We start from the raw sequence: 13,319 nt of genomic DNA on the forward strand, positions 1-13,319 counted from the left end.
CATCTTTAAAACAAAGATTTTAGAATGGAAGGAAGAAATAGGAAAGCGATGAAAATAACAACAGGAAACCACACTCAACAGAGAAAGAGTAAAAGCACAGGCAATGAGGCTGCTCAGAAAGGCTACCTGAAGAGAGTCCTGGTTTTCAGAGCGACTGGCAGGGGTGTAGTCACGCAGGGAAGAGCTGTGCAGCACACTCATAGATGCAGAACTTACCACGGATGTGCCAGGCCTGCGGCTGCTGCTGCCGCCTTCTGGAATATCTGTTTCAAAGCAATTGGTACCAAAGACAATTTAGTGACAAATAAGACTTATTTATTTTTTTCATACATCTGGTTGTTTAGATGGGCAATTTCTCTTTCAGTGCTGGGGAAAACCTGTGTTGACATGTTCACTTAATCTTTCTGGGATTTCTCATCCATATTTGTCTTACCATGAAGAATAATATATATATGATACTATCACTTCAAATCCGTAACTTTTTACTTTTTTTTTTTTTGAGATGGAGTCTTGCTTTGTTGACCTAGCTGGAGTGCAGTGGCGCAATCTTGGCTCACTGCAACCTCTGCCTCCTGGGTTCAAGCGATTCTCCTGCCTCAGCCTCTCAAGTGCTTGGGACTACAGATGTGCACCACCATGCCTGGCTAATTTTTGCATTTTCAGTAGAGATAGGATTTCACCATGTTGGTCAGGATGGTCTCCATCTCCTGACATTGTGATCCGCACACCTTGGCCTCCCAAAGTGCTGGGATGACAGGCATGAGCCACCGTGCCTGGCTGACTTTTTTACATTTTTGCTTGCAGTCTATATAGTTCTATTCATAAATGCAAGTGCTACTATCCATTTCTCTTTTTTTGTTAAGCAATAACTAATAAAGGTTTTTCATTTTTAGATTTCTTAAAATTAAATAATTTGGGAATTACAATAGTCTGAAGAGCAAATCTTTAGTCCCATTGATCCTGACATTATAGTCAGAAGATTTTTCACTTAATAATTTAACATCTAAAAGTTGAATAATTAAAATAATTTATCTCTAATGCCAGAAATTCTCTCTCTTTTAAATAATGTCTACAGGACAACTAAGGCTACGAGACAAATATTCCATGAACACAAAACAGTATCAATCAATACTACAATTAACTGAGTGCTTCACTAGGTGCTTAAGTGTTTTAGATGCATTATCTAATTTAATACTCACAATGAGCCTATAAGGTGGCACTATTATTATTGTGTCTTTAGAATATGGAAACAACCTTAGAGAGGTTGTGACCTGACTAGGTTACACAGCTAATATGCAGCAGAGATGGGGTCATGAATCCAAGTTTGCCTAACTCCACAGACCATGCTCCTAACTCCTCTGATTTTCTGTGTCCTGTCACAACAGAAACATCTGCATATTTACTGTATATCTAAATGACAAACTCGTTCGCAAACATTTACATCAGCCAGTTTGAAGGATAAATTCAGGGGAGCTATGAGATTAAACCATACTCAATGCAAGGACTTACCTAAAGTGCTTTCACTTGGCTCATCGGGGTCTGGAGGATTACTGAGTAGACTGTGAACATCTCCTCGACGACGTTGTCTGTGCCTCCTCCGATACTGAAATTCAGCATATTCCTGCATAAACCAAAGGTTATAAAATACAAGAGAGCATGCAATTTTTAAAATGCAAATAAAACAAAGTACACACTTTTTTCCAGGGGAAAAAGTTTGTGATTTTATACACATCTTATAAAATCACTTGGCTGAAACATCAGGTTTTGCCATGCCAAGGAAACACAAAAGGTAAAATGGAAAAAGAAAGTTTTCAACAGTCATTACAATTGCCTAGATAAATTAGGAATACTTGCAAGCCCCAGTGCCACATTAGAACAGCCCTATTTCATATGCCTGATGATTTCAAGGATCTTGTTATCTAATTAATACTACAATCATATTACTCATTTAAGTAAGGCTTCCCTTGAAGGGAGGTTTTTTATTTTTTATTTTTTTATTTTTAGAGTCAGAGTCTTGCTATGTTGCTTAGGCTGGTCTTGAACTTCTGGCCTCAAGCAATCCCTACTGCTCGGCCTCCTAAGTAGCTGGGATTACAGGTGTGAGCCACTGCACCTGGATATGAAAGTGGCTTTAAAAACGTGACCAGGGGTGGGTGCTGTGGCTCACGCCTGTAATCCCAGTACTTTGGGAGGCCAAAGCAGGCAGATCACCTGAGGTCAGGAATTGAGACCAGCCTGGCCAACATGGTGAAACCCCATCTCTACTAAAAATACAAAAAATTAGCTGGGCGTGGTGGTGGCACCTGTAATCCCAGCTACTCGAGAGGCTGAGGCAGGAGAATCACTTGAACCCAGGAGGTGGAGGTTGCAGTGATCTGAGATTGTGCCACTGCAGCCTGGGCAATAAGAGCAAGACTCCATCTCAAAAAAAAAAAAAAAAAAAAAAAAGTGACTGGGATATATGTAACAGAAAAAGAAAAAAAGGAACAACAGTAAAAAATAACACACACTGTTAAGTACTTGCCAGATTGTTGGATTTTCTATTCTTTGGGACTACTACATATCATATTCACAAATCAAATGACTAGATTAAAAGACAAATGTTAGGTTAGCTTTAAAATAAGAGGATTATTTAGCATCTTTTCTATATAAGCCAATATGTGGTGCTATTTACAACACAAGCAGGGGAAATGTTTTCTATTTAGCATATGGGATGAACACAGACTTAGGCAGATGTCCTCATTCTATTCCACATTTGTGACAATGTTTAAAGTTAGTTTGTTATCACCAGAGGGTACAACCTGGGACCATCTGCTATTACCTGCGTATAAATATGACAGAAGAGAAGAGAATAAAAGAGAAGGGAAGAGAAGAGAGGAGGCCAGGGTACATGATACCAACATAAAAAGGCTAATTTAGAGAATCATTATGGTGTCTTTCCATGATAAACACTAAGATACTCAACTTTATGATTATCCTGGTTACCCTAGAATATTCAATATGCTTATATTGTGAAAGTACTAGAAGTAGGTGAAGACAAATTTTGGATCACAAATAAAACTTTCACATCATACCACTCTGGTGACATTTATTTAAACTCCTTTATATAAGCAGTTGGACTCTTAAGAAGTGGGAGGCATCCTGTTAGGTTAGAAACTAATAAATGAAAGATACTCCAAGTGCCCTGAGGGTTTATACTGGTTCTTTAAAATGCCTTGCTGAGGTGGGACATCATTTCCTCTTCTCCTAGAGGCCCATGACCTCAAACTGATGACTTAAGTGTCATCAAGGCTTAACAGACCAGTGATGAACACCAACTAGATTTCTTCAACAAAGATGGTGTGAAAATTTTATCTCAATTCAAGGTTTATATTAGGGATAATTTGCTTACTTTGTAAACTTGATAATGGTACAAAGTTATGAATTAAACTATTACTGACCATAGACTATACATATTTCCAATTTAAGAAAATGAAACCGTTTAAAAGCAACTGCAAAAGAAACTTGTATATCTAATCGTCTGACAGAAAACTCTCAGATGGCATTCTCTCATGATGCAACAGGCTTAAATATATTGTTCTCATAAAATTTATCTGAAAATTTCCAAGGATTCCTAAGATCTTCAAGAATGTATATGAAAAGGGTTTAGTCAGTATACTCCAAATGGTTTGAGAATGTTAAGGATACAGAAAAGACTAAAAAGTTCTAGGATTTACAGAGGGAAAAGCTATAAGGAGCTGTTTTAAGTAATAATTCCAACAATTTTGTCAGTGGCTAAATGAGATGCTTTAATCCTTCTAGAACTTCCATGGGGTATCACCATCCACATTGTAAAGATGAGAAATTAAGAAAGAACATAGCCTAGGATCTAGTAAGTTACACTTAGAACTTGAATTCAGGTGTTCCTCAGACTTTATGCTATTTCCACTGAGCTGCATTGCCTTTAAAGTAGCATAAAACAAACCTTTATGCTTGCCAGACTCAATTTACATTGAAAAGAGTAAGATGAAATTAACTTCACTGAAAAAAATATAAGTTCGATCTAAGTCTACTGGAGTTGGTAACCTTGTTTTTTCCCTCACTATTAAGGCAAAGAGCTATTTTTCAAAAATATAACTTTGGCAGTTACTCGATAGTCATACACATGCAGAATTTGAAAGTCTCACAATGTGTAGTAATTCTTTATATCTAAAATAAGGTTTATGTAAAAGCCTAGTGTTTCAATGTGTCAAAGACTAAAGAAAACTAAAAGTAAGTAATTTCTAAAAAATTATCAATTCATAAAAAACAAAGTGACACTCATATTAGTAGGCCCTCAATATTCAAGGACAAATATTTCAGGATTCCTAAAGTTTCTGTCAGAGCCAGAAGCTGCAAGATGATACACATACATGCTTGTGAATACACTGATGAAGGTTTTATTTTTGCTAAATTGTGTTTCTACCTTAAAACACGGAAATCATTAGTATTTTTTTTCTTTTATAATTTCAGTTTGCTTATTCTTCCTTTTAGGTGGAAGTTTACCACAATATCCCCGAAGTTGTAAATGTATTATAACACTGAAATAATAAGTACGGGATCAGATAAAGGTTCATAATTAGTTTTAAAATAAAAATTTCATTAATATATCACAATTTTTAAAACAATTTAAGTGAATTTAAAATGTCTAGATCAGGGCTCTAAGCACAATTTTTTTCAAGTCAATATTTTCTTGGATGTATCTACCAATACAAAAGCCACAGGTGATTGCAAGTATCTTCAGCAGCTGAAAAGAGAAAGTATCTGATTTAAATAAGCCACAGTCATGCCTGGATAATAATCCATTTCATTGTCTTTCAGTTGCAGGTAACAAATGCGTTATACATTACAAACAAAGATTTCCTCATTTGTTCTGTACCCTTCCAAAAATTAAGTTGAAGGGTTATCATATTATAGGCATCAAATACTGTTTAATAAAGAGCAAGGATGGAAAGAGAGAAGTAGAGAGAACTGCTAAAACCATTTTAAAATCAGACTCAACAGTGACAGTGGCAATTTAAATCTCAGAAAACAGCTATGTGATTAAGAGTTTCACTCTGTCTTATTTTTATTTGCCACAACTGCTATCTGTAGTGTTAGTAATTTAGACCTTCTGTATTTTAAAACGGTATATTAATAATGACAAAAAAACAAGAAGAGTGTGAAAGTCTTAAAGATAAGCAGAAAGCAACTAAGCAAAGCATTTCTTTCTGCATATACATTATTAAAGTCAAGTTTTCCACCTTAGCAACTGATTATAAATCAGTTCCCTCAGGTTGTTGCATTAACCTTAAAAAATGGATTGTTCTTGTATATTTTTAATAGTTTCAGATTAAAACAATATTATGACTAGAAATGCATTTCTAATAAATTCTCTCTATTAACAAATTAGAAGATATTTTCCAAAAATGTATATTGTAAATTTGCCTTAATTCTGACTATTCAGTAATTAAAAACAATAAAAGAGTAATGCATTTAACAATGTGACGATATACCAATACCACATAAATAGCTAAATATAGGCTCTGTCAAGGCATTTTTCTTACAAAAGAAAGAGACAGCACTGCTGATAATCTCAGTAGGATTTAGAATAGATAAGGATGCAAATGCAAGCACGACTGCACTAAGAAAAAATACAAAAAACAAAAACCCCATAAAACAATTACCTCTGGTGATGCAAATCCTAAATATTCCCAATCCCATGTTCCACCAGCAAAGCTACAAAGAAATTAGACATACCATTTGATTTAATATCAATACTACAAAGTATATACAATCAGATCCTTGCCCTTTGAACATTACTTTGAATTCCTCTGTTGGAACTTGCTTAACTAAAGTAGATCAACTATTAAAACAGAATTAAAATGATAATTTTCCTTTCTTCCAAATTCTACGTTTTTATGTTTGTGTAAAATGATCAAAAAATAAAAATTACCATGTTATAACAAAGTATTTTATAATGCTTCTATTTTTATTTTACAAGTAAATATTTACTCATAAATATTATGTAAAAATAGGATCAAAGGAATTTATGTAAAATAGTGCCAAAGGAATGTTTAATGCTTATAGTTATTATAAATAGGAAAGTATGCTTCAATTTACAGAAGTAGTATGAGTATGTAAAATAAAACAACCACAACTCAACTGATCTTTAGTGGATGAGTTTATCACTTAAATAACTACAAATATCAAATTTCTCTTTCCTTCACAACTTCTTAATACAAAAATACAAATATGACCATAACAAGCTGGCAAAGTTTCCAAATTCTACATCGTAAGATGTTTATAACTATCAAATCACTATATATATTACATATTTGAAATGATATATTAGAATACTCTTATTTATGGGTTCACCTGAAATGTGAAATTAACCTAGGTTAATTTAGTCTAAGGAGCTACACAATGATAAATAGACAAAAAATAACAAGAAAAACAGAAATAGCATGGAGGAAAAAAATATCACCAAAAAAAGTTAACATACTTTTATGAGCTATCCATATTTTAGGTGTAAATAATTTCCAGCAATATGAACCCTAGTTGGATAAAAAACAAAACTGCTGGCATTTGTGGCTGGAGCTAGGATGATTTCCACAGTGTACATCCTTTTTACCTGCGTCTTGGAGCTTCTGGTGAGTCTGCAGGAGCTACTCCCCGAGCCACAGATGCCAGGAATTCTTGCCTCTTCTGCTGTACAAGGCATGCTGCTTTGATGATCTTGTGGCGGGGTGTGCGAAGGTAAGGCCTATTGACTTTCTGGGCAAGGTCTTCAGTGACCATTTCTAGGTCTGTCTATAGTAAGCAGAGAAAAAAAAAAAATCACAGGCTTCATAGGTTAATCAATAGCAAATCCAGAGTCTATGTGGTTTCTCAGTTAAATCTAACTCTTTTGAAGTAAGAAACTAGTTAAAATTTTGAAATAACTTCCTATGTAATATATTTTCTATTTTGTACATGTTTTCTAGATTATGAAAGAAAGGATTGCATATAAAATCATGTGAATTTTTAAAAAAGCGCTCATTTGATAGGCATTTATAGAAATGAAATTGGCATAGATTACAAAGAAGTAGTGAGTATAGCAGCTGTTTACAAAGAATTTATAATTTGTCTATGTGAAAAAAACTAATACATTTCAATGCACCATACAAGCAAATGCATGATGCCATAGTGCAGACTATATAAAAGTGCTGAAGGAATTTGAATTAAGGCAAGACGACAGTGATTGGGGTCAAGTGTGGAAGGCTTTAAGGAGAAAATGAATACTGATCCTTGACGGAAATGTAGGATATAAATTAGCAGAGGACAGTTCAAGGGATGACATGAAAACTGTAACAGGAGAAAGTTTAGTGGCTTCAAAAGAAAAGAAATGTACAATGAAGTTATTTGGCTATAGTGATGCCAATTGGCTTAGGTGTTTTTGTTTTTTAAATACTGTAACTTTTTCAGTTGTATTTCAAAAATAAACTGGTAAACAGCAACTTTCTCATCTTATAGGTAATGTGGGTTGTTTTCATCTTTGATGATAAAATCCTTAATTATATAATCAGAAATATGCCTGATTTCAAACTTCAACCAGTTTAAAACAAAGACATAAACGCTATAGGAAATGTTTGCAACACTCATAACTCATTCAGACCTGCAGAGTGACAAATTTAAACAAAAAGAAAATTTCAATTTGTTACTGGTAACTTTTCCTTTATTTAAAAACCATTTAAAAAATGAAAAGAAAATTGTTTTAGTAATCATGTCCACATTAAATAAAACAAGTGGTTTGAAAAATGAAAAACTCTGTATTTCATAATAACTGCTGCCATTTAAATGTAATTAAAAAATATCTTACTTGCATTAGTTCAAAAATTTCTTTCTTTGTGCTTTTAGGTTCCAAGAAAAATCCATATGGATAAGAACACTTGAGAATGCGCCGAGTTTTTAAGAGCACATGAACTGCATCTTCAATGAAAGTGGTATCTGGACAGCCTCCTTCAGCTAAAAAGTAATTGAGGCACAGTGAATTTGTTTTTGCAAATATGCCATTTATAATATTAATTAAACAATGATTTTTTTTCTCAAAAAAGGAAAAAGAAGGATCATTAGGACAAAAACTGTTTTAAGTAACTGTATGAAAATACTTATTTGAACCAAACTAAAAACCTACATAAAATACTCATGTGTGACATGTATGTGTTTATAAAAGAAGCATATGCCCCAGCAGCCCAGGAACACTGATGGTAGTCATAAAGGAATGCACGTACTCATCTTGGATTCTGGTCTCACTCCATTGGTAAGCAAATCTAGCTTTAGGTCAACCAAAAGGTTGTAGGCTTTACTTTTTCAGATTATCCCTAGCAGAATTTCCCTGGTTAAGAATGAGAACAAATGCCTTTTCTAAGTTGCTTATAAAAAGAGCCTAATTATGCAAAACCAATACTGTAAGGAAAAAGATACAACATTCTGGCAAACAACTAGATAACTAATCCTAGTTAATAAAAAATCCAAAGAAAGAAAGAAGGGGAGGAAGAATGAGGAAGATGGAAGACTAAATTGCCTTAATATCTGAGACTCTTTGTTTTAAGAACATCATTATAACAGTCTAGGTTTTCGCTTAACTGCCAAAAAAAAAAAACAAACCAGAAAAAAAACAGAAATTAAGCATGAGAATCTAACTTTGCAAATACTGCAGAAACTCAGATTATTTTGGATACCTGTAGAAATTCCGTATGTGTACACAAACTGACAGACGACCCTGAGATTTCTGACTTATGTAAGAAACGTGTGAAGTTTTGCTTCTTCCTTTGCAATTGCTGTACCTTTTCATTTTTTTCCCCTAACTTATTATGCTGCCTGGAACCTCCAGAATGTTGAATAGAGCAATAATTCACATCTACAAATATTGAATGTTGTTAAGGGTCAGGCACAGCTGGAAGCACTAGGGATGTATTAGTGACCAGACAAAAATCCCTGCTGAAGAGCTGTACGACTTGTGAGGATTTTTTTCCTCTCAATTTATACTGTGGACAATACTTCAAGAGTTTGATATTGCCTAATATAGTTATATCATTAATGAAGTCTAAGAACTAATAATTAACAAGCAGGTTAAACTGCTATTGACATATTCTCCCTCACTCCATTTAACTTATGGTATTGTCTTGACTAGGGAATTATCCTAATGAAAAGGATTTTAATATTCATTATTTTGATAAACTGGAGCAACCCAAGTATAACATCACATTTTTCACCTTAAAATGTACTTTTCATATGTGAGCTATTATTTTTAAAAGGTGACTTTTTAAAACAAACATACCAGGACCTGCACTCTGTGTGGTCGTTGTGGGTTATTATATTCTAATGATGTTGTCAATACTCAATCCATATTTTGGAATATTCTAACTTATAATTTAGGACCCATACGTTAGCTCCACCTCATGGCTTTGCTTTTTGACCCCAATGTTCATTATTTACCAGTGAAATGATTTCTTCCCAAACTGTTATTGACTTCCACACCCTTAGGCACTCTGCTAAATTTTCTCAATAATTTTTGGGTATTCAGTTACATGACAATTGGGTAGCACGTGTATCTTGCTCCTCTGACTAAGTCAGTGATGTCCTTTAGTACCCATCCACTTTTCCCAACATTGTAGAACATCAGCAGTGACACAGAGTAAGCAAAATCATGAAGTGTTTTTATCTCATAACACCACAGACTGCATCAAGAGGAGGAGGCTAGGTGCTGGGTAGAAAATCCAATCACAGAGGTCTCATCTGCTAAGCTGCACTCAGGGCTTCAAAGAACTCAAAACAGTACCAGAACAAGCTAATGAACATAATGTATTCCTTTCAGGGCCTAACCTACTAGTGAAATGACAAGCATGGAAAGATATTTTATATTAATTATCACACATACAACTTATAACTTACTTTCTTTGAGAGCTCTGCTCAATTGCTCCATCTTTTCTTTGGCTGTTTTAAGAAGGCGTTGTTCTAGCTAAAGGAATAGAAATAAAGATTTTAAACTATTCTCTTTATTTATTCACAACAGTATAGGTCAGCTCATTTGAAATGATTTGGGACATACCTGATAACTATGCTCATGGTTTTTAAATCTTGTATAATAGTGCATAAATCTGTCAAGTTCCTGAAATCGTTTGTGTTTTTTCTCAGCCTAGAAAACAAAAGTCCACAAATGACTTTTATAAAAACTAGTAGCTACTAAAATAGTTTTTTGGGGGAATCATTTAAAAGTTTTATTAGTGATAGGTAGTAGTGCATTCAGATTTGCGAATTATTTTCTTGACAGAAAAACAATACTTTTTTTTTTTTTTGAGATGTAGTCTCGCTGTGTTGCTCAGGCTGGAGTACAGTGGTGCAATCTGAGCTCACACAAATCTCCGCCTCCCAGGTTCAACTGATTTTCCTGTCTCAGCCTCCTGAGTAGCTGGGATTACAGGAGCCCACCACCATGCCTGGGTAATTTTTGTATTTTTAGTAGAGATGGGGTTTTACCATGTTGGCCAGGCTGGTCGAACTCCTGACCTCAAGTGATCCGCCTGCCTCGGCCTCCCAAAAGTGCTGGGATTAAAAGCATGAGCCACAGTGCTTGGCCTTCAATGTTTTATTACATGGCTTTTTGCTATGGACTAATGGTATTCCCCCTAAAATTCATATTTTGAAGCCCTACTCCCAATGTGACTGTATTTGAAGACAGGACCTGTGAGAAGGTGATAAAGGTTAAATAAGGTCATCAGGGTGGGGCCCTATTCTGATAGGGTTGGTACCCTTAAAAGAAGAGGAAGGGGCACCAGAGGTCTCTCTGTCTTTTCTGGCCACCTGAGGACATAGTGAGAGGGTGGCTGTCTGCAAGCCAAGAGGAGAACCCTCATCAAGAACCAAATTGGCCAGCACCTTGACTTTGGACTTCACAACCTCTACAACTGTGAAAAATAAATTTCTGGTAAGCCACCCAGTCTATGTATTTTCTATGGCAGCTGAGCAGACTAAGACACTTCCTGTACAGTATAATGTAATACTGCATTGTTGATATTAATGTTAAAATTGTTTTTAAGTATTTACAGAGGTAGGCTGGGATATATCAGACTTTTCATACAGATCTCCACCAAAATTAAAAAAAGGAAAATGTAAAAGGGAAAAAGCTCTCAAGTTTACAGAGCTATTTTGTTGAAATTAAAGGCTATAATAAAGTATATTCAATTTAATACTTTATTAAGATGAAAATAGAAAAAGAAATACAAAATAATTCCAGTGGCAGTGAGCAGTTTAGAGAGATGTCTTGGCTTAATTGATTCTCTTTACCTCCACGGTCATCTCCTTGGATTGCTCCTCCACGTGTTGAATGACTTCATAGCGAGTACATCTGTAATAACCTCCAGTGGATGAACTATGTTTTTTCCACTCTTCAAGGCAAATCCAGCAAAAGTCATACTTGCACTTCAAAAAAAAACACAGATGAAAACATCTCCCCATATTAATATGCAAATTATTTTCTGCTTTATAGCCAACCAATCTGTAAAGATTAAATAATTGTGCTTGTGTGACCAGGAACAAATCTTCTCAAAGACATGCCCTATTTCTCATGTGTCCTCTGGAGACCTTATCTGCACTATGGAAAGATGTGGGGGTAGTTTAAAATTATTGTTTATAGGGGTATATTAAAATGTAAAGCATAATATTATGAAGTAATCACAACGAACCATTAAAAATATCAATAAGATATTCTTTCCAAATAGTATCTTTGGAAAGTGTTTCATTTTTAAGTGCATTCTAATCTGACATTGGTCTATAAAGCTCCACCAGTCTATCTGAAAAACTTCTGGCAATATTGACAAATTGGTTTTGAAACTAGAACTATGCTTAAAAGACCTCTAAGTGGAACAGCTGATATAAAAACGGTTTCCCATTTTAATGTAAATTTCAACTTAATTACCATAATTATCAGACAGTGCCAAAAATATGAGCATTCAGTATGAAAATACATCATTTTTTATGCTTAGGATTTTGAGTCAGTTAAAAAGATCTTCCCATTCTATGTTGTCTTCAGGTACTCTTAATGGTTTATTTTTTATTTTATTTTATTTTATTTTTATTATACGTTAAGTTCTAGGGTACATGTGCACAAGGTGCAGGCTTGTCACATATGTATACATGTCCCGTGTTGGTTTGCTGCACCCATTAACTTGTCATTTACATTAGGTATTTCTCCTAATGCTATCCTTCCCCCATCCTCCCACACCACGACAGGCCCCAGTATGTGATGTTCCCTGCCCTGTGTCCAAGTGTTCTCATTGTTCAATTCCCACCTATGAGTGAAAACATGTGGTGTTCGTTTTTCTGTCCTTGTGATAGTTTGCTCAGAATAATGGTTTCCAGCTTCATCCATGTGGCCACAAAGGACATGAACTCATCCTTTTTTATGGCTACATAGTATTCCATGGTGTATATGTACGACATTTTCTTAATCCAGTCTATCATTGATGGACATTTGGGTTGGTTCCAAGTTTTTGCTATTGTGAATAGTGCTGCAATAAACATATATGTGCATGTGTCTTTACAGTAGCATGATTTATAATCCTTTGGGTATATACCCAGTAATGGGATCGCTGGATCAAATGGTATTTCTAGTTCTAGATACTTGAGAAATCGCCACACTGTCTTCCATAATGGTTGAACTAGTTTACACTCCCACCAACAGTGTAAAAGTGTTCCTATTTTTCCACATCCTCTCCAGCACCTGTTGTTTCCTGACTTTTTAATGATCGCCATTCTAACTGGTGTGAGATGGTATCTCATTGTGGTTTTGATTTGCATTTCTCTGATGACCAGTGATGATGAGCATTTTTTCATGTCTGTTGGCTGCATAAATGTCTCCTTTTGAAAAGTGTCTGTTCATATCCCTTGCCCACTTTTTGATGGGGTTGTTTTTTTCTTGTAAATTTGTTTAAGTTCTTTGTAGGTTCTAGATACAAGCCCCTTGTCAGATGGGTAATTGCAAAAATTTTCTCCCATGCTGAGGTTTGCCTGTTCACTCTGATGGTAGTTTCTTTTGCTATGCAGAAACTCTTTAGTTTAATTAGATCCCATGTTTCTATTTTGGCTTTTGTTGCCATTGCTTTTGGTGTTTTAGTCATGAAGTCCTTGTCCATGCCTATGTCCTGAATGGTACTGCCTAGGTTTTCTTCTACAGTTTTTATGGTTTTAGGTCTAATAGTTAAGTCTTTAATGCATCTTGAATTAATTTTTGTATAAGGTGTAAGGAAGGGATCCAGTTTCAGCTTTCTACATATGGGTAG

At 34.9% G+C, this 13,319-nt stretch overlaps 1 protein-coding gene across 3 annotated transcripts in view; it reads right to left on the reverse strand.

Annotated features, from left to right (window-relative positions):
- ANKIB1 (ankyrin repeat and IBR domain containing 1) overlaps nucleotides 1–13,319 on the reverse strand; it is a 264,755-nt gene that overhangs the window by 3,399 nt on the left and 248,037 nt on the right. For 2 of the 3 annotated variants that reach the window (XM_055346595.2, XM_004045734.5), the window contains 8 exons: nucleotides 11,326–11,460; nucleotides 10,091–10,177; nucleotides 9,934–10,000; nucleotides 7,859–8,004; nucleotides 6,632–6,810; nucleotides 5,685–5,736; nucleotides 1,510–1,621; nucleotides 127–263 (listed from right to left, as the gene is read on the reverse strand). In XM_055346595.2, coding sequence (XP_055202570.1) covers nucleotides 127–263; nucleotides 1,510–1,621; nucleotides 5,685–5,736; nucleotides 6,632–6,810; nucleotides 7,859–8,004; nucleotides 9,934–10,000; nucleotides 10,091–10,177; nucleotides 11,326–11,460 — 915 coding nt within the window. The remainder of the gene's footprint in view (nucleotides 1–126; nucleotides 264–1,509; nucleotides 1,622–5,684; nucleotides 5,737–6,631; nucleotides 6,811–7,858; nucleotides 8,005–9,933; nucleotides 10,001–10,090; nucleotides 10,178–11,325; nucleotides 11,461–13,319) is intronic. The other variant, XM_019031192.4, reaches the window with a different exon arrangement.

This window comes from Gorilla gorilla, chromosome 6 (assembly GCF_029281585.2).
Source record: "Gorilla gorilla gorilla isolate KB3781 chromosome 6, NHGRI_mGorGor1-v2.1_pri, whole genome shotgun sequence".
In the NCBI taxonomy this organism is placed as follows: Eukaryota; Metazoa; Chordata; class Mammalia; order Primates; family Hominidae; genus Gorilla; species Gorilla gorilla.